The 18,594-nt window shown below is 40.4% G+C and overlaps 2 protein-coding genes across 9 annotated transcripts; one reads left to right on the top strand and one right to left on the bottom strand.

Moving 5' to 3' along the window:
• Positions 1–1,551: 1,551 nt before the first annotated feature.
• SRSF10 (serine and arginine rich splicing factor 10) lies at positions 1,552–12,687 on the top strand. 7 transcript variants are annotated; one of them, XM_075047422.1, is made up of 7 exons: positions 1,552–1,744; positions 3,883–3,989; positions 5,763–5,864; positions 7,565–7,727; positions 8,020–8,070; positions 8,242–8,343; positions 11,465–12,687. In XM_075047422.1, the coding sequence occupies exons 1-7, from the start codon at positions 1,680–1,682 to the stop codon at positions 11,481–11,483; spliced, it is 609 nt and encodes a 202-aa protein (XP_074903523.1). In that variant the 5' UTR covers positions 1,552–1,679; the 3' UTR covers positions 11,484–12,687. The 7 variants fall into 7 exon arrangements, with proteins under 7 accessions (XP_074903523.1, XP_074903522.1, XP_074903525.1 ...); XM_075047421.1 differs by having other exon boundaries at positions 8,017–8,070; XM_075047424.1 differs by lacking the exon at positions 8,242–8,343.
• A 574-nt stretch (positions 12,688–13,261) lies between these two features.
• PNRC2 (proline rich nuclear receptor coactivator 2) lies at positions 13,262–17,931 on the bottom strand. Of its 2 annotated transcripts, none has more exons than XM_075047425.1 (3): positions 17,714–17,931; positions 16,380–16,585; positions 13,262–15,579 (listed from the first exon to the last, which is right to left on the bottom strand). In XM_075047425.1, exon 3 carries the CDS (start codon positions 15,559–15,561, stop codon positions 15,139–15,141), a length of 423 nt encoding a protein of 140 aa, XP_074903526.1. In that variant the 5' UTR covers positions 15,562–15,579; positions 16,380–16,585; positions 17,714–17,931; the 3' UTR covers positions 13,262–15,138. The 2 variants fall into 2 exon arrangements, with proteins under 2 accessions (XP_074903526.1, XP_074903527.1); XM_075047426.1 differs by lacking the exon at positions 17,714–17,931 and adding an exon at positions 17,042–17,643.
• Positions 17,932–18,594: the final 663 nt, after the last annotated feature.

Below are 18,594 nucleotides of genomic sequence, written 5' to 3'. Positions count from 1 at the left end.
TTGCTCAAAGCAATTGATCATTCTGGATGACAAACCTTTATACGTTTGGATACCAGTACTGGATCCACTTTTCCACAAAACCAAATGAATTTTTCTGCAAAGGACTTCATGAGAGTATTTATAAACTTATTTGGATCTTGTTCAAAACTGTTCATTCCCAATTTGAAAAGCTCTGAAAGGGTAATTCTGGCAGCAAGTATTTCTATCCATCACCAACTCCACTCTTTGGTGATTCCATTGTTTTTCAGAAAGTCTACAGAAGGAATTTAACTGCTTTGTGTCACGCGCTCCCACCATAATTTCAGTCTCTCATGTGCTTTCTTGGCTTGATTTTCATGTTCTTTTGATAACTTGTGTAAGCAGATCTGTGTATATATTGCACGAGGTAACAAACTCAACCTGCTGCTAGCACACTTAGTACAGAATAATGTCAACTGTAAATATTAAATGCAGAAAACATTGTCAGAGACCCCTCTCTCTTTTCTGCAGAGTCCTGAACAGACCACTGAACGCACAACCACTATCATTTTCTTCTTTTCAGAAGAGTGGCATATATAGTTGACATAGAGCTCCTGTGTCAGTGATCAAACTTCATCCGTGATTCAAAACCTGTAGAAATGTCAGGCAATTCTGAGCGTGAGATTGCCAGGATATGAACAGCAGTGTCCACCCACCAAAGTTTTCATTCATATTCAGCCATTTAAAAAGTGAAAATATGCTACTGACAGACATCAGGACTGCATCGACTCTTAAGTCTTTCTCTCCCATCGGCAGTTTGCTGAAAACTCCTCACGCCAGCAGAGGCAGACATGCTGCTTTACTGAACCCTTCATCAAATCACCCGTAACTGTTCACTCACAGATCTGCCATTTATCTGCCTATATACCTGTCGGTGAGTCACACATGAAGGTGTTAAGAAATAACCTCTCTACCCGCCTACTTTGTTGCTCTCATCACACAAACGGCTTTAGTAAAAACAGCGCTGCTCTACAACTGTCCGATGAAAACCCACGGGACACAACAACGCTGTCAGTAACGGGGCCACGGAACAGCCATCCCTCGAGCCATGGGAAAGGGCACCGGGCAGCGAGCCCTACAGCCCGACACTCCAAACCGCCGCCGCGTCAGTTTGTTGTGCCGGCCGACCGCACAGGAGCGAGCCACGGCGTCGAGAGGTGACGGCGTGAGGCAGGAGGCACCCTCTCTCCTCACAGCGGCCGCCCAGCCTCCATCTTGCCCGCGCGAGAAGCGCGGGTCGCGCGCTTCTCCCTCTTTCGGCGGGAAACGCACGCGACCGCGGCGCCGGAGGAAGGCGCATGCGCGGACGGCGCCGGAAGGCGGGGAAGTTCCCGCTCGGGTCGTGAGCGACGGCGGGCGGGCGTGCTCTGCGCAGGCGCGCGCGCTCGGCGAGGGGAGAGACGCATGCGCAGTGACGGCAAGACCGGTTTCGGCGCCGGCGGTCTTTCCCCCTACCCCCCCGTGTTTTCCTCTTCGCGCGGCGCTCTCGCCGGAAGTCCCGCGGGAAGTCTCGCGAGAGGCGGCGGGCGGGCGGCGGTGGCGCTGCGTGCAGCTCCGGAGGGTCGCCTCAGCCGCTCGGCTCCCCGCAGCGCCTGGGCCCTGCCGCTCGTTCGCTCCCTCCCCCGCGCCTCCCCCCCGCCCCCGCAGCCGCCACCGCCGCCATGTCCCGCTACCTGCGTCCCCCTAACACCTCGCTCTTCGTGCGGAACGTGGCCGACGACACCCGGTGAGTGGGGGCGGGCGCCAGCGGGGCGCGGGGGCTGCGCAGGCTTTGGCGGGCTCGCTAGGCCGCGCGGGCGGCTGCCGCCGGAGGGGCGCCGGGGCCCTCCCGCAGCCGGGGAGGGCGAGAGGCCGGCCCGCTGCCGCCTTCTGCTTTACCTTTCTCCCTGCCTTGCCTTCCGTGCCCTTCTCCATTTTCCTCTGCCTCCTCGCCATGCTGCTCTATTTTCCTCCTCTCCACGAGGATCGGTTTCAAAACAACGTCCAGAAAAGAACAAAGCTGGGCCGGAAGAAAGTGAAACTCTCGTACCCGCGTTTGAGCTTGTCCAGCGGGAGAGTGAGGCGGGATTTGTGTGCCCCTTTCAGGGATAGCCGCCTGTGCCCCTTAGCGATACTCGGCAGCCGCTGGAGTTTTGAATGCTCTTCTGAAATACAGCGATTGTGGCTAGAAGGGAGAGAACTGCGCGTTTGCTGTGGGTGTCCGCGAAATTCGTGGCGTAGTTGGTTCCGTTAGTATGGTAATTGCTGCCAGTTCAGGTGGAATGTTATTGCATTAATTATGTACCGTGTCCTCTTACGACACTCGGTGTGGGGGGGAACCATGCTTTTTCTCTGTAATAATTGTATTGCAGCAAAAATCCACAAGGTCTAAATATGTGCAGCCACTTAGTGAAATAACTTTTCATAGGGAATTAAAAGGATTAAAAAGTGTGTATTGCACAGGTTTTTATTTTTTGCTTAGATGTTTTTAGTAAGCTGCTAGATTTCTCCATTTCTGTTTTGCAGTTTATCGTGTTCCTTTTGTGTTTATTATCAGCTGTGAAACATTTGTAGGGCGTATTAGTATAGAATGCATGTGTGAGTTGGGGCATTCATATGCTGTTAATTATTGTATAATTTGTATGGAAGTCCTTGTAAGGTCTAGCTGTATAAAAGGCAAGCACAAGTTTTCAAACTTGCTAACTTGCTGCCTGGGCAGCTTGCACCCAAGTTGTGCAACAAATAACAGTAGTATGGGCACGATGGAATGGAATGAATTAAGAATTTGATCACATTGTGATCAAATGCGTAAATAGCTTCAAATTAAACATTTTAATTTTTTTTTGCATAAACTTTCTTTCCAGTAGTTTATTTTACTCTAAGAACAGTCAAAGAGGACTATTATTTCCAAACTTTTTTTGAAATAATGTGGGTCCTATTGAGGCTTTCACCATAAGCTTGTGATTAGGTGGGTGGTACCTTCTTTTTAGAGATGGTTTCATTGTGAGATCTTGATGTTGGTTGTCATAGTTCTCTTCTGCCATCATTGACTATGCACTGTAGATTCTTTCCCAGCTGATGAGAAAGAGAAATGAATAGTAGTAACTCTTTCATACCGCATAAATAGGGTATTACATCAATCTTTCTCATACAGGTTATTGTCCTCAAATGACACAAAAATACGTGTAAAGAAGCTGATGTGATTAAGAAACATCTCTGTTGAGGAGATGGTAATTGTTCCGAGTATAGTTACAGATCCATTGAACAGTTTTGTGCTCAGCTCTCTAAAGCCAACTCTTTGGGAAAGCTATCCTAAGGGCATGAGTGGTTGCTCACTCAAATTTTGTTCTGTTTGATGTGGTTGTAAGTATTGATTATTCTATGGAAATGAGTTTGTGTGACTGGTTTATTCTCGTACTGTTTATTTGGATCTTACAGTTGATGTTTGCATGTTGCAAAATCGTTGTCAAGAGTTATGTGAAGTACTTGAATAACAATAATTCTTAGATCCTTCTTTTCGCTTTCTGCCAGCCTTTGCTAGTACATCCTGCATGGAATTGACTAATATGTGTCACTTCTGAGTTTACACTTCTATTGTAGGGTTATGCTGAACACTGATTTCAAAATGCCAGGGTATATCTTAAGCATCCCTAGTCTTGAGTGTTTTAGAAAAGCCTAGAGTGTAGCTCAACAATGAACTGCTCAAACACTGTTTTCCCCAAAAATGTTTTGCTACATTCATCCTCTACCAACTGCTTCCAAAAAGATGGGTACTCATATTGATTGTAGATTTGGAAAAAAAAAAAATATTATTTTTTAATTTGGTGGATGTTTTGTAACACCATAAATAGTGAAAAAACATATAAGATATTTGTGATGTTCTAGGTCTGAAGACTTGCGCCGTGAATTTGGTCGTTATGGGCCTATAGTTGATGTATACGTTCCACTTGACTTCTACACTCGTCGTCCCAGAGGATTTGCTTATGTTCAATATCCTTTCTTCAGATGGCTGATTAGTGAGGGGTGTTGAAGTTTGAAATTCAAGTTTGTGTAAGAGGTAACAAATCTAAATGAAAAAGCAGTTTACTTTTGTGTTGTACCTAATAAGTGTCTTACTTATATTGTGGTGTTTTGTTATTTTTGAAGATTAACTTCTCTCAATTGTTCTTTGCCTTTTTGCAAGACTTAAATCGAGTCCAGTAATATAAAAGCTTGCTTATGTCACTGAAATTAATACTATATGATTTAAATGAAAATTTTTCACTGACTCAAAATTGTCTAGCACGTTTTTATTGTCACTGGTATGTAAGTAAACTTGTGCTTAGCAAACTGTGGCTGGTATTCATTGTTAATTTAACAAATGGAAACTAGAATCACTTGATCAAAATCGGATTGTATAAAAAATGAGGTGAACTTCTTTCTTTAATATTGTCCCCTAATTTACTGTCCTCTGTTGTTGCCTCAGAATGTAAAGCTGTACAGTAATGGCGACCCCAAAGAGAAAGCATGAAAGAACCTTTAGAGTAGAGTTCAACAATTAAGGCAAGTAGACAAGCCAAAGACCTCTTAAGGATCAGGCTTGAAGAGAAGGGAGAGTTTGGGAAAAGAAAAAATAAAGAAAAGCTGGAAGAAGGACAAGCCATAATGGGAGACAAAGCTTCGCTTTATCTACAAAAGGGGGAAAAGGTTGTTTTTCAAAGTAAAAGATAAAGCCATCTGTCATTTTTGGCCAAGCATCTCATGACAAGTCCTTCTGACAAGCACTTAAAGAGTTAAAGGTCAAGATGAAGTTGAATGGTGGCCAAGATTAAAGGAGTCATACCTGATGTATCCTACAGAATAACAGTTTTTCTTCTGTTTGTCATGTAAGCAGTAATTTGATGAATGATTCTGGTTTAGTCCATTGACAAAACCTGTAATATTTCTCTTGTGAGTGCTACTGTAACTGTGGTCTTGAATGAAAGTGCATTCGTTCTTGGTTTATCAAGGTATATATACCTACAACATGATAGTTTATTTTCTGCATAGATGATGCTGATGAACTGAGTTGCTACAAGAAGAAAAGCAATTCGTTCCTTCAGGTCAGATAGCTGGAAGAAGGTGTGTGAATTACAGTAGTGGTCAATCTCACAGGTTAAAATTTAGTAATGTCTGTGTTACTGAACATCTGACCTGACTAATAGTGTAGGGGGTTTAGTGTATGCTTTTATCTCAGATTGTTGAAGGTCTGTGTACATGTCTGTGGCATTACATAATGTAAACTTTAAATCAGTTGGTGAAAAAAAGGAAAGCTTTATCCCAATTCTAAAATTAATAGACATATGTTAATTTTTACTGTTGGTATGCCTAACATAACTTAAGAACTAGGGTTTAATTTTAGTAAAGTCAATGTAGCAGAGAGAACTGAATGACCGTTAACAAATGTATTTTGAAAAGGATACCAGGTTTTTTTCCTTGCGTAAGTACAAGTGGGAGAAGAAAAAAGTTAGAGTATCACATAGCAACTGCTTGCTGATGGATAAGTTCATTTTCATATTATAAGATTTTAATTTTATTGCAGGAGTTCTCAGGTAGCTGGTGGTTAATTAAAAAAGTAAATTTACTAGCCTGTACTGTAGCGTGACCAAAAGAACTTTAAAAAAAAAAACAACACCAAAACACCAACACCCCCCCGTAAAATTAGAAAATAACTGATTTTTTATTTTATTTTAAATACCAAATCTGTAAACTACTCAAATTCCCAAGTACCTTAACACTCACCACATTTGAAGATGTCCGTGATGCAGAAGATGCTCTCCATAATTTGGATCGAAAGTGGATTTGTGGTCGGCAAATAGAAATCCAGTTTGCACAGGGGGATCGGAAGAGTAAGTGCCTTGCGTGTATTTCATCAGACTATGATTTTAGCCTTAATGTTTAGTGCCAGGCAATATCACATGTGTTATTAATTGTTGTGATATGTTCTTACTTGTATATAAATAGTATGTGGATGTTTTGCTTCTTATCCAGTAACTATTAATGACTCATTTTAATTAAAAACAGATAACTAAGTACGACGGTCACTTGCCACAATCTGATTCTTGCTGCTAGATGAAAATTCTTAAGAGCTTTCTGTGCAGCTCTATGTGTTTCTGCAAAGGAAGCTTGACTTGAAAATTCTCCCTGTCAAAATGAGTAGCCCAGTTTTAATGTATTGCAATGTTTATGTTGTGTTAAAGCATATTAGTGATTCTGTGTTGACATTTCCCAGTGCAGTCCAATTTCCAGGATTGAGGTAATGTCTTCATTTTTATTTGGCTGCAGGGTAAAAGTGAATTTCAAGGTATCTCAATTCAAGGTGAAACAGAAGTCTCATTTTCTGAACAGATAATTGTAAAGAGAACTTATGTCTTTTAAATCTTACTCGTATGCATATTCTTAACATATATATATATAGATACAGATAATATATAGATAGATAGATACAGATACTATATAAAAATAAAACATGCTGTTGGTAAACCTAACCCATTCTTGTTGATCTAAACAAGGACTGTAATACTTGCATGCAGCTTGGGAATAAAAGCACCTTAAAGATCTTTCAGTTAAAGCTACCAAAGAAACAACCTAACTGTCTAGGTTTCCCTCAAATGCACACAATTAACTTCTATTGAAGTCAATGGAAATTAGACACTCCGAAGGGCAAGTTTCTGTCCAGCATATAAACATTGGGATTTCTAATAAGTTTCTGAACAAAAAATAACTAAATCTACCTTTAGTTTTGTAAACAGCAGCACTTAAAAGGTAAAAATTGTAGCTGTTTAGTATGGATAGTGTTCATTACAGCATGATGTGTTTAAAATACTTTGAGCATGCTCTTGGGGTTTGAATGAGAATGGGATTTAATACAAAGGAAAGACAGCTGTGCTGCTGAGAGAAAACACAACAGAAGACTAATAAGTTCATTCATTCTTCTTAATTGTTTTAATAACTAAGCCACAGAGTGAATGTGCATTGTTATACTCGTAGGGAGGTACTTTTAGAATCAAACTTCTCTTTGTGTGGCATCCATTGATGCTTCTGTATAAGCTGTCTTTTAATCATTAAGACTCTGGGTCAGGTGTAATGCATGGTGCTGTGTAATCAAGAAAATGGGTGTTTAATTCCCTGTTAGCTTTCACTCTTTGGGTAAATCCAGGAATGTTAGAATGTTTCAGTCATGGGTTTGGCCTGCCACACCAGTTTCCAGGTGGCCTGCAATCACCTTAGCCAGTTTTGTGTTCTGGTTTTATGGAACATTAGTATTTTCTTACTGTTTTCTGGTTTGGTTGGTTTTTTGTTATGGGTTTTTTTTTTTTCCTAGATTTGTAATGCCTATAAGGCTGCATTAATTTTTGTCCAGTGGTTAAAGCAGCAAAAAGCAAATGGCATACAGCAGTCTCTCATCTGTCCTTTTCATAAACATCTCTGCTAGAATCAGGAATTTGGCTTTCTGCTAAATACCAAATATGTGGATTAGTAGTGTCACTAAAGGGAAGGTAGAGCATCTTTTTTAACTTAACATGTTAAATACTGCTATTTTTTACAGCACCAAATCAAATGAAAGCCAAGGAAGGGAGAAACCTATACAGTTCTTCTCGTTACGATGACTATGACAGATATAGGCGATCTAGAAGTCGGAGTTACGAAAGGAGACGGTCTAGAAGTCGTTCTTTTGATTACAGCTATAGAAGATCGTATAGTCCCAGAAAGTAAGTGTAGTGTGTATTTGGCTTCAACTGCATGGCAGTCTGTTGGAGGAGAAATACCACATTGACTATTTAATTGTTAAAATTTTGAATAATCTTTTTCTATTGTGGGAGTAACTTGTGGGAGTTACCTTGCATGCTACATCAAATCAGAAATATTGAATGAAATGATTCTGTGCTTCATTGAATAATAATTACAAGCAAATGCACAGCTTGAAAAATAATTTATTAAGCATTTGTATACATACATGAGTATTTGTCACCGTTTACTTTTTCTGATGTACCTTTCTAGCAGTAGACCTACTGGAAGACCTCGTCGTAGCAGAAGCCATTCGGACAATGATAGGTAAAACACTTTTTACACCCTTTAAATTGAAAACTAGATCACTGTATTCCTTTAACTATAGGTTTAAAAAAAGTTTCTCCTGCAAAAAACGGTAAACAATTTTTAATGTACTAGATGTCTAAGAATAGTGTTTTTACATTCAAATCTCCTCTCTCCCCTTTATTCTGATAGGTTCAAACACCGCAATCGATCTTTTTCAAGATCTAAGTCCAATTCAAGATCACGATCCAAGTCACAGCCCAAGAAAGAAATGAAGGCTAAATCACGGTCTAGGTCTGCATCTCACACCAAATCTAGAGGCACCTCTAAAACAGATTCTAAAACACACTATAAGTCCAGCTCAAGATATGAAAAGGAGTCGAGAAAAAAAGAACCAGCTAGATCCAAATCACAGTCAAGATCACATTCTAGATCTAGGTCAAAATCCAGATCAAGGTCATGGACTAGTCCCAAGTCCAGTGGCCACTAACAGTGTATCCATGTTGTTTTTAGGCATGTAAGATTCATTTACACACAGTTCAGTTTACTTAAATTATCAGGAATATGATGTTGCAACAGTGCTAAAAAATATTTTCTTTGTCAGTTTTCCCTGTAGCCGACAATGGTTAAAATTAAAACAGTGTTGAGAAGCCACTGAGAGAGAGCGAGAGAGAGAGAGTGTCCATTTGGTTAAATGTCATGGGCAGCTACTGATTTGGTTGTGGTGTCTCTATGTATATTTTTGTAAAGAGTTGCATTTTTAATGCTTAGATATTGGTGATGACTTGATTGATCGTAACTTGCAACATTGTCCTATTAAAAATGTCATACCCGTAGAGAAATTGGTACCAGTTTGTGCTGAACAGTTAAACCAACTGTTTAACTTGTTCTTTAACGCTAAACTTTGTGATATAAACAGAGAACTGGACAGCTGTAGTGCAACACTGACTGCTGTGAAATGCAGACTGGCAATTTTATGTTTCCATTGTTCAAAGGCAGGCTTCTGTGTTCTCCATGCCCACTGACACAAGTAGGTTGGTAACTGGAGCTCTATGGAGAGATATATTTGAGATTTCTCTTTAACCCTGCCATCTGGAGAGATGGTACTAACATTGCATGTACTACATGGGGAGAGAGTTGGTCTTGGAAGCTCATTCAGAGATTGTGCAGTGTCGTGACTTGTCAGGATAGAGGCTTCACTGCTTTTGACCTGGCTGCTAGTACTAAATGTGTGAGGGGGGGTAAAAACCACCTTGAAATGGAAAATTAAATTCAGATTTCAACAAATGGCAGAGCAACTAAATATTAGGTTGTGTGTATATTTTATGCAGTTTTTGTATCTATTCTAAATTTTAGTGAGCAGTTAACCATAAAATTGCTTAGTTTTCCTGCTGTTAGATACAAGTAGATTGTTTCGAGTTGTGTGTGTACAGTATATAAGAACTAAACTTTTATGCCAATGACTCCTGTGGTTAGTTGGTGTATTCATAGGTATAAAACTGTAGCCATCTCTCTTCCTGAATAACAAAGGCTTGCTTTTACACATCAAAAAAGTATTTGGTCAAGCAAGTCTGAATCACTTCTTCCTCAGAATGGATAGTGGTTTGGTTACAAGATTTCATTTTACTTAAGAACAAATGTTTGAAGTTGGGTATGAACAAGAGCTGCATCTCTAGCTATTTAGTTTATCACTAATACAGTATATTTAGTAAATTGAATGTGAAAAATAACAAAACCAGTGTGTAATCTTACCAGTATTTCTCTAGAAGGCAAGATACTTTGTTATGAAAATGGCTTTTGGCATTGTTTTTTCCATTTACCTTCAAAAGCCAGCATCAAACACCTAGTGTTCCTTGTTGTCATGTAGTAGCATATAAAGACATTGATTTCAAAAAGTTCCTTTTTAGAGAAATGTTTTAGGTTTTGGTTTTAGTGTTTTCAGCAGGGCCTTTAAAGAAATGCAGATGGCTTTTAAATATTGGCAGTGGAACGTGCTTAGGGGGTTGATCCTAGAATCTTTGTACATTTGATAGTATTTCTAACTTTTTCTTTACTGTTTGCAGTTAATGTTCATGTTCTGCTATGCAATCATTTATATGCACGTTCCTTTAATTTTGTAGACTTTCCTGGATGTATAGTTTAAAAACAGCAAAAAGTCTATTTAAAACTGTAGCAGTAGCGTGCAGCTCTAGCAGAGGAAAGTTGTGGGATTAAACTTTGTATTTCCTTTCTTATAGAGGCTTCTAAAAAGGTATTTTTATATGTTCTTTTTAACAAATATTGTGTACTACCTTTAAAACATCAATGTTTTGATCAAAATAACTAAAGACCCAGCTTATTTTCTGCTTGCTGTAAATTTAGCAAACATGCTGTAATAAAAAAATGAAGGAAATACTGATCCACTGGAATTATTGTAGCTTTAGAATTTGACTCCAGAGCATGGTTAGGAGTTAGAGCTATGCATCCCTTATGGAGTAAAATCCTTACTATGGTATTTCAGTAAAGTCAGGAATTTATCATTTAATGTCTGAATAAATATCATTTCACATTTTTAAAGGGGTACTAGACAAAATGAGAATGATAAGCATATGTTTTAGTCTAATATATTGAAATTTCTTTTCCATTAACTTTCATTATTGCTGGATGGACTGCCCTATGGTTATAATTCAGATATTATTAGCCAGGTAATGAACTACTTAAAATCAACAAATGAAGATTCATATAGAACTAAATTTCTAGTATCACCTTATCGATTTATATTTGCCATATCAAAAATTGCACCAGCAGTGGTTCTCTAGAAGGTGGTAAAACTTTGCTGATGACGATTAGAAATCAAGCTGCCTCCTGGCACTTTTGGTATATACGACTGGTTCTTCTTATGCCACTGAAGGAAAAAAGCACTTAATTGCTTTGATAAACCCACCTTTAAACTTTCTTAGATGAGCTGTGATTATCTTGTAGCTTTCTGCTTGTAACAGCAGAAAACCCCACCCTTTTCAGCTTGCTTAAATGAGTATAGTCTTCATGACTATAGGAAGGATAGGAAGTAGGACTAAAATCCTACTTAAAAGTGGTCCACCTGACTATGGCGTGGGAAAGTGTGGTTATGTTTTTGTCAGCAACCTGTAAGGAAAGGAATTGCTGTAATTAATGTTCACGTTAGTCCAGCCAGAATTACAGCTGGATCAGCGGGGAGGAGGGAGGAGAACATCTTTGTGTCCAGGCTGAGGTTCTAATTTGAGACTGCAGAGTAACAGTAACTGTACCTTAACGATATTGTCAGCATGTCCTTATATTGTGTGCCTCAACATTGATGTATAGCACAGTTTAAATTTTTTTTTGTTTTGAAAATCCAATTCATTGCAAGTATAATGTAGTATCTGACAGTTCTGATGGTTCTTTCTTTCTCTCCCAGAGGTAGGACTAAACTTTGACTTGACTTGTGTATATGAACAAGCCAGAAAAGCCGAACACAAACCCACGATGTTTCAAGAGTGCATGAATAAAGATGTTGTCCTAGTTCTTGCTCCCATGGAAAAATTGTGAAGAAGCTGTTCTGTGGGCCTTTCAGTTGGGGACGAGTTAGCAGGATGTGGCCAAAAGGGCAGGGAATGTTTATGCATTCATGCAAGTCAAGCCACAGCCCATCTAGATAACATCTCCCTTCCTTGATGCAGGTGTCCTACTCCTGCTCTAAAAAAAGCAGTAGCCTGTCTTGTGCAAGCTACCTGCAGGTTATGCACAGCTGGAATGCAAGAACATACGCAGGCTACAAAAGATTATGTATAGGCATCTTTCTTTTGGAGTCTCAAGAACGGTGGGAATTATGTTTTTCTGTGGTAAACTAGATTTTGTCATTCCTGCAAAATTTGTAGAATTGAAGTAGTATGTAAAAATTCTGCTGAAAGTAATGGCTGTGCTCCAAAATATCTGCAGCGTATTGATTTATCTCAGCAGTAATAGAAGGCTCTATTGGAACTTCTTTTTCACCAAAAGTCCATGCACCCAACTGATAATTAAAAATCTTAAATTTAGTTGTTAAGTAGCTGGGTGTTTAAATTAGGGACTATGATAGACTGGTCTCTGAAAGCTAAATGTTATCCTTTCTATGTCTTTTAAAGATGTTTAAATGTACAGTATAATGGCTTTATTCAAAGTGGAAATTTTCAATTTAAATGTTATTTTGAGCTCTCTTCTTGGAAAGAGCTTTTTTTTTTTTCTTACTGTTTAGTCTGGGGTAACAGCTTGAAATATGTTCAGAGAAGGGTAATTGGATTGATATACATTGCAGCACTGCTACTTGATTTTTTGGCAGGGATGTTGCAGATTAACATTTTGAAGTACAAAGGGATAAATTTACACATTTTTAGGACATAATCACCCATTAATAATTGCTGGTTTTCTCCATTTATCTTGTAACTTGCTTAAAAAGTCTGTAGTCCATTGCTATAATATTTGTCTAAAGATGCTCTTACTGATGAGACTATTATAGGAAGGGAAGACTATGTACCCTGTAGTGTGTTTGATCAAAAGATGCTAATGTTTTATTCATACACATCCTTTCTTCTTGAGTTTTGTGTTCCATCTGTGCAAATAACCCTGTGAATTGGGAATAAAATGTACAAGTTTTGACTATAACTTGAGAGCACCTTCTGACTTAATTAATACAGCTGTAGTCTGTTGGAGATTTGATCACCGAGCACTGAATACCTGAGGAAGTTCCCTGTAGCCCAGAGCACTGAGCCAGCGACCCATCGTCAGAGGTAGAGCCTGATCACAACTGTACCTGGCTAAGCTTAAGCTGCATCTACTCAGGCTAGTGTGTCTCACTTTCCTGGGCAGAGCCCACCAGCCCCTTAGCAGCTGCTGGTTTGGTTTTTTGAGTAACATTAGTGTTTAATTTTCCAGCCTTGTGTTCACAGATCACGGGCAAGGCACAAATGAGAGGGCTGTAGTTCAAGAAACCTCTTTTCGTTGTGAAGCGATTTCCAGCTTGTTCTGACACTGGGCCTGCAGAGGCATACAGAACCTGTGCCTGGGGCTCCCAGGTTACTGATTCTACCAGGTAAAGATAACTGTGAAGAGTTTCTTGCCAGTTAAGGATAGGAAAGGGGGCATTTAAATACATTAATTGGTATTCTGAAGTGTCAGAGCTTTCTAAAACTCCTTGAGCTGCCAAAATTATGTAATCCCACTTTTTCCATTACCATCTTAAAATACATAGATGCTTCTAGGGGGTGAAAAGTTTAGTTTATTTAAATTTTTGTTGTTTCCAATTTGTACATATACCATTAGTAATTGACAATTTGAAGTCGAGTATACACAATTGTAACTGGGATAACAGCTCATACACTGGTGAAGGTCCAGGTCACAAAGATACAAGTTTAAAGACTGCCAATTCCATCTTATTTGGAGCAATAGGTTTGTAAACATTCAACCAGCTGCCAATGCATTTTGAATGTACAGAAAGACATCTCAAAGAACATTTCACTATCTGCAAAACTCCCTTTCAAGTTAAAGCACTTTTTTAGTAATTACTGTATTTTGAAATAACCTTGGAGTCTGTTATCACAGTTCAGTTGTTTCTATTACAGGATCAACTGAATTGTGATAGCACTGAAAGCTGTGTGCTGGCAACTGCCCCGTCCCTGTTCTGAAGTTGACATATTCTAGCAAATACTGGGACAAAGTTATGTTGTAGCATTGATGCATTTTAGAAACAGAAAACTCTTACTTCAGTTTTATCAAACACCCAAACTGGGGCATTTGCATTTCTTGTGAAACACCCAATTTGATTTTGAACACCTTAGTGTTTTTTTCATCATTTAATACACACCTCTCCTATACATTCAGAACATGAGCATCTCAAACTTGAGCAGCTTTTTTTTTTTTTTTTTAGTTTTTTTTTGTTTTATTAAAAATTCTAAATAAGCTTCTTTTGCACTGAGTTTACTTTAAAAATGAGCTCACAACCAAGTAAAACGTGCATATTCACTGTATGTTAAGTGCAAGGGCACAGCCACAAATGTCTTTCATTTTTTTTAAACAAAATATTTTTTTTATATCATGCCATGTACTCAACATGGTCATCTTACATTCAGCAGTTTTGTACTAAAAATACTTCTGTGCAGGAAAGCCCAGCATAAATTTACATATGCTACAAAGTTTTACATTTTATTTACATGGCTCTGTCTTCCCTATGAAAACATTTTAATACCTGCCACAAGCTACTGTAACTTAAAACAATATTACAGGGTAACCAATTTAAGACCAGTCTAACTAACTACTCCACCTTTTTCACAATTTTAAAAATGGGTATAAAAATGTATTTTAGAACTCAACAGTGCAATCGGAATACAAAGGATTTTTTACAGGGGTTTTTTGGCAGTCATCTGGCAATGCAATGTCATTAGTTGGCACAGTCTGACTTGAAGTATTGCTAGAGCTGGAGAGGCAATTACAGATTTGCCTGATGTGTTCTTCCATCTTTTCAAGAACATGCACCAGTATGTTTCCTAGATCTCAATTTTAGTCACAGGCTTGAAATGCTTGTCCTCCAATTCAAGAGTGCCAAACAAAGCTCACAGGTATGAACGAGAATAATCTGTGATTTACCTAGTGGCTAGGTGGAGGTCTGCTCTGCAGAGTTTTTATTTACCTAGCAAATTTTACACAAGTTTGCAAAGCAGCAAAGTACCTGACTAAAGCTTTCAGTGCATCTTTTTCCAGTTAATGCTGCATTAAGTTAGGTAGAAGCTGGTTTTCTGATACCATACCAAAGAGTAGTCACAGTTCCAATTTTGGGAGACAGTCCCATTTACACTTACAATAAATGGTGACTGTTCAGGATTTGATTAGATTGATTATAGAGAAAATACCTATTTCACAGTGAAGTGAACACAGCACACAAGTTTTGAGGTAAAACATTAGGGGAATGTAAACTTCCACCCCCTTCTCTTCCAAGTGACTAACTACATGCAGCAAGAACATCTATTTCTGTATGCCTGTGCATCTGGAGTTAGGAATAACAATTCTCAAATTCGAAACCCTGTAAATTTAAATAACTTTAAAAATATGAAGAGTTACATCTCAAGCCTGGACTTTAAGTAATGTTTTAAGCTGAAATGTCATTATTTCTTTATCAGAAGGTTTAAAAGAAACAGGTACCCAGTGGCTTGGTGGCTTAGGAAGAACACTTGGTGAGGGTGGCTCACTAAATTTTGCTCCAGCATAGTTCTGATTGGTTTGAGGTGTGAAAAACAGATTGCGATTTGATAAAGTAGGACTCCAATTTTGATTACTGGGGAAATGAACATTGTTCTTTCCCCCTTTTTGCATGGCCTGCCATGCACCAGATGATGAGTTGCATCCATGTCCTCTTTCTTTCTTCATATAGGTCTTCATCTGTGAATTCTGGTCTTTATTCTTCTGCCTGTTTTTAAGTTGTTGATGGTTCTTGGTGGTATTTCTAGACTGGGGAACTGGAATGTTGAATCTTTCTCCACCACCCATCTTCAACTTAAATGTCACCTGTAAAAACAGGGGCAAAAGTCAGTGGAGTTTGCATTACAGCTTTTTTTTAAAAAAAAAAAAAAAAAACACACAAATATTTTAGAGAGTTTTTAGATTCTAAGCAAGGGGACTGAAATCAATCTAACCAAAACTTTTATCAGTTGAAAGTAGTATTTTTTCTCCTTCACTGGACACCAATAATACCTAAAACTTAGCTGGCACACTCATGAGAACTGAATTATAATGCAGCGTATCATCCAAGCAGGAGATTACCAACTCTACAATGGCTTAACAGTTCTGCTGCTGATGGCTGAGCAGCATGTTGTATACCAGTCCATCCTTCAGGAACTGTACCCGGGTCCCCTTATGAACAGTCACAGCTTTGTGTACCTAGTTATGAAAACACTGGTCCTCCAGGCAGCCCAACTACTAAATATGCCACTTCTTTTTTCCTCAGCAAAAGGTGTTACTGGAAGAATGTGAAAGGCATGTTGCTCACCAATACAGTGCCAAATTTAAGATGTTAGTATTTAATCCTGAAGACATTTAAACCAAGCTTGTTACACCTAACTATCTGGGCAAAGTTTGCACTGATAAAGCCATTCCCCAGTCTTTCTGGTAAGTCCTAGAATTACTCCGTGTATTGGGTCTGGCTGAGATGGAGTTAATAAACCCCAAATGAACTGAAAACAACCTCAAATGGGAAACAGCCATTTGTAGGAACTTCCAAAGCAGCCAGCCAGATAGTATCACACAGTACTTGGCACCTTCATGCTGACTCTCCTACAGTGTATTATTCTTCTCCCACCCCCATTTACCTTTCAGTTGTCTTCTCAGATTCCACACTCTCCAACTCCTGCCCCCTTTCTTGCTTCCAAGCCTGAAAGAGTAGGTGCTGCCTTTTGCTGGACTCCTTCCTTTGGCTAGGAATAGAAGTTTTCATGGGCTGATCTGCTGTATTCAGCCAGGTAGCCGAGCCCAACATCGGATTCTCGGCACAGAAGCTCCAAGGGAGAAGTCCCAACTGCATAAATGAGAATGAAGTTCGAATTCAGGTTAAGGAAACAATTGTTTCTTTTCAGATTTGGGAAAAAAAAAAAAAGCTGAAATAATTCAGACAATTCATAGTCAGTTGTGTCTCTTATTTGTTAAAGATGACAATATACTTCAACTTAAAAAAACAAACCACAAAAAAAAAACACAACCAAAAGACACGGTAGTATTCATCTTACTCACATAAACTTCCATCATTATACTTGGTATTTCAAAAAGAATAGCATTTTTATCATGCTCTCTCTATATATAGTCTTAATAAGCATTTTAATAGGCAGGCAAGAACCTCATCTTTTTTTTAATAGGTAAAAAAAAGTCAAACACAACGGAAAACACTTTGGGATGAACTCTTAGGGAATTAGCGCTTCAATGCGTCACTCTTGAGTACAAAGAAACCCTCCCTGAAAACTACCCCTTGAGAACTCACCAGCTTAACTCTTGTGGCACCAGAACAGGAAAGCACCACCCAGAATTACTGCGTACAGAAACCGACCCAAAGTGTCCCAACTCTTCCCATGGAACCAATCGCACCCCCAAACCCTCCTCCAGCCATTACAAGAGAGCTCCATTTCTACTCTGTCAGCTGTTTTTTTCACCTTTGTTAGCAAAACAATTCCTTATTAACTCTTACAATAATTTCCTGTTAGCCCATGGCTCGTCCTCTCCTGAAATCTTTTTAAAAATATTTTCATCTTAAGGCACTCCAATCTGTTCACCCCCTTAATCGATATGTCACTCTTCAGAGTCATCACCACCCCCAGTCCATCTCTCCCCAAAAGCTCCAGGAAGAGCCGCCCATTTTATTTTCAGCTTTCACCTCGCTGCGACTAAAACTAAGGGCCGAGATAACGTCATCAGCACAATCCAAGCTGCTGTTTGATCCCACCGGGGCAGCCCTCAAGCTCGTCGCTTGCCAGAGCTCCATCTGTTCGTCTCCGAATTTTCTTCTCTTACCTACACCCCCCCCGGTCCCTCGTCCGGCCTGACCCCGCGGGGAGCCGGGAACCCCCGTCCCCACTTCCCCAACAATGGAACAGCTCAGCGAGCACAACATGGCGGCGACAGAGCCCTGCCCTTCCCGCACCGCTTCCTCCCTTACCGACTTCTGTCCGTCTCGTTCGCCCACAAGCACAGAAACACACACACGGGCCTTTAGGAACAGACCCCGCTGCTCCTCCGCCGTCACTCTCCGACACCCCCCCCCCCCGCAAAGCACAGCCCAAACCGCTCTACCAACTCCTGCCGCTGCCCCTCTATCCCCCACACAAAATGGCGGCCGCTTCCCTACGCCGTATAACACCCTCGCCCTCCTCCCCCCTCCCCAGACCATCCCGCTACAGCCAATAGGAGCGCGCTCCCTACTCCCTCCGCCAATGCGAGCCAAGCTCCGCCTGTTGCCGGGAGGAAACGAGGCAGACTGGCCGCCAAGGGCAGGCGGGGCCGCCATTTGAATCTCCTCAGCGCAGGGCAGCTCGGGAGCACGGCCCTTTGTCCCGGGGCCGGGGTCCTTTGTCCTGGGGCCGACCCCTCCGCCCGACGGCGTCCGCGGCACGGCCCGAGGGTCCCCGGGCTGCGGTCCCCAACCCCCCGGCCATGCAGCCAGCTCCCCCCCCCCCCTCCGCTCGGGAATTAGCACAACAAAAGGGGGGCGGGGTGGGGGTGGGGGGGTGGCCGTGCCAGCTGCCGCTTGGGGCTTCAAAGAGGTAAAATAATTAACAAAAAAACAACACCCTCCGGCTGTAAGAGGGTCCCCGGGAGCGGGGATTCGCTGAACAGCGAACAAAGAGCAAAATCCAGCCCCGCAGAGATCCCCTGCAGCTTTCAGATCGCCAAATGGAGTATCTCAAGTTTGTCGGGCCCATACCTCACACCTGCACTTCTTTAAATTAACTAATTTTTAAAATTTAAATTATTAGAAACAATTTAGAGGGATTTTTTTATGTCACAAGGTAGGGAAATGCGTGAAGGGAAAAGCTTCCA

The sequence above is a fragment of the Buteo buteo genome, chromosome 16, assembly GCF_964188355.1.
Source record: "Buteo buteo chromosome 16, bButBut1.hap1.1, whole genome shotgun sequence".
In the NCBI taxonomy this organism is placed as follows: domain Eukaryota; kingdom Metazoa; phylum Chordata; class Aves; order Accipitriformes; family Accipitridae; genus Buteo; species Buteo buteo.
The sequence above is the reverse complement of the archived record's forward strand: the minus strand, read 5'-3'. Positions and strand labels throughout refer to the sequence as shown.

Coding starts and splice junctions, on each gene's coding strand:
- PNRC2 (XM_075047425.1), bottom strand. CDS start 15,561: ATGGGTGGTGGAGAAAGATTCAACATTCCAGTTCCCCAGTCTAGAAAT.
- SRSF10 (XM_075047417.1), top strand. CDS start 1,680: ATGTCCCGCTACCTGCGTCCCCCTAACACCTCGCTCTTCGTGCGGAAC. Junction 7,728..8,016: donor AGATCGTATAGTCCCAGAAA/GTAAGTGTAGTG, acceptor GTACCTTTCTAG/CAGTAGACCTACTGGAAGAC. Junction 8,071..8,241: donor AGCCATTCGGACAATGATAG/GTAAAACACTTT, acceptor TTATTCTGATAG/GTTCAAACACCGCAATCGAT.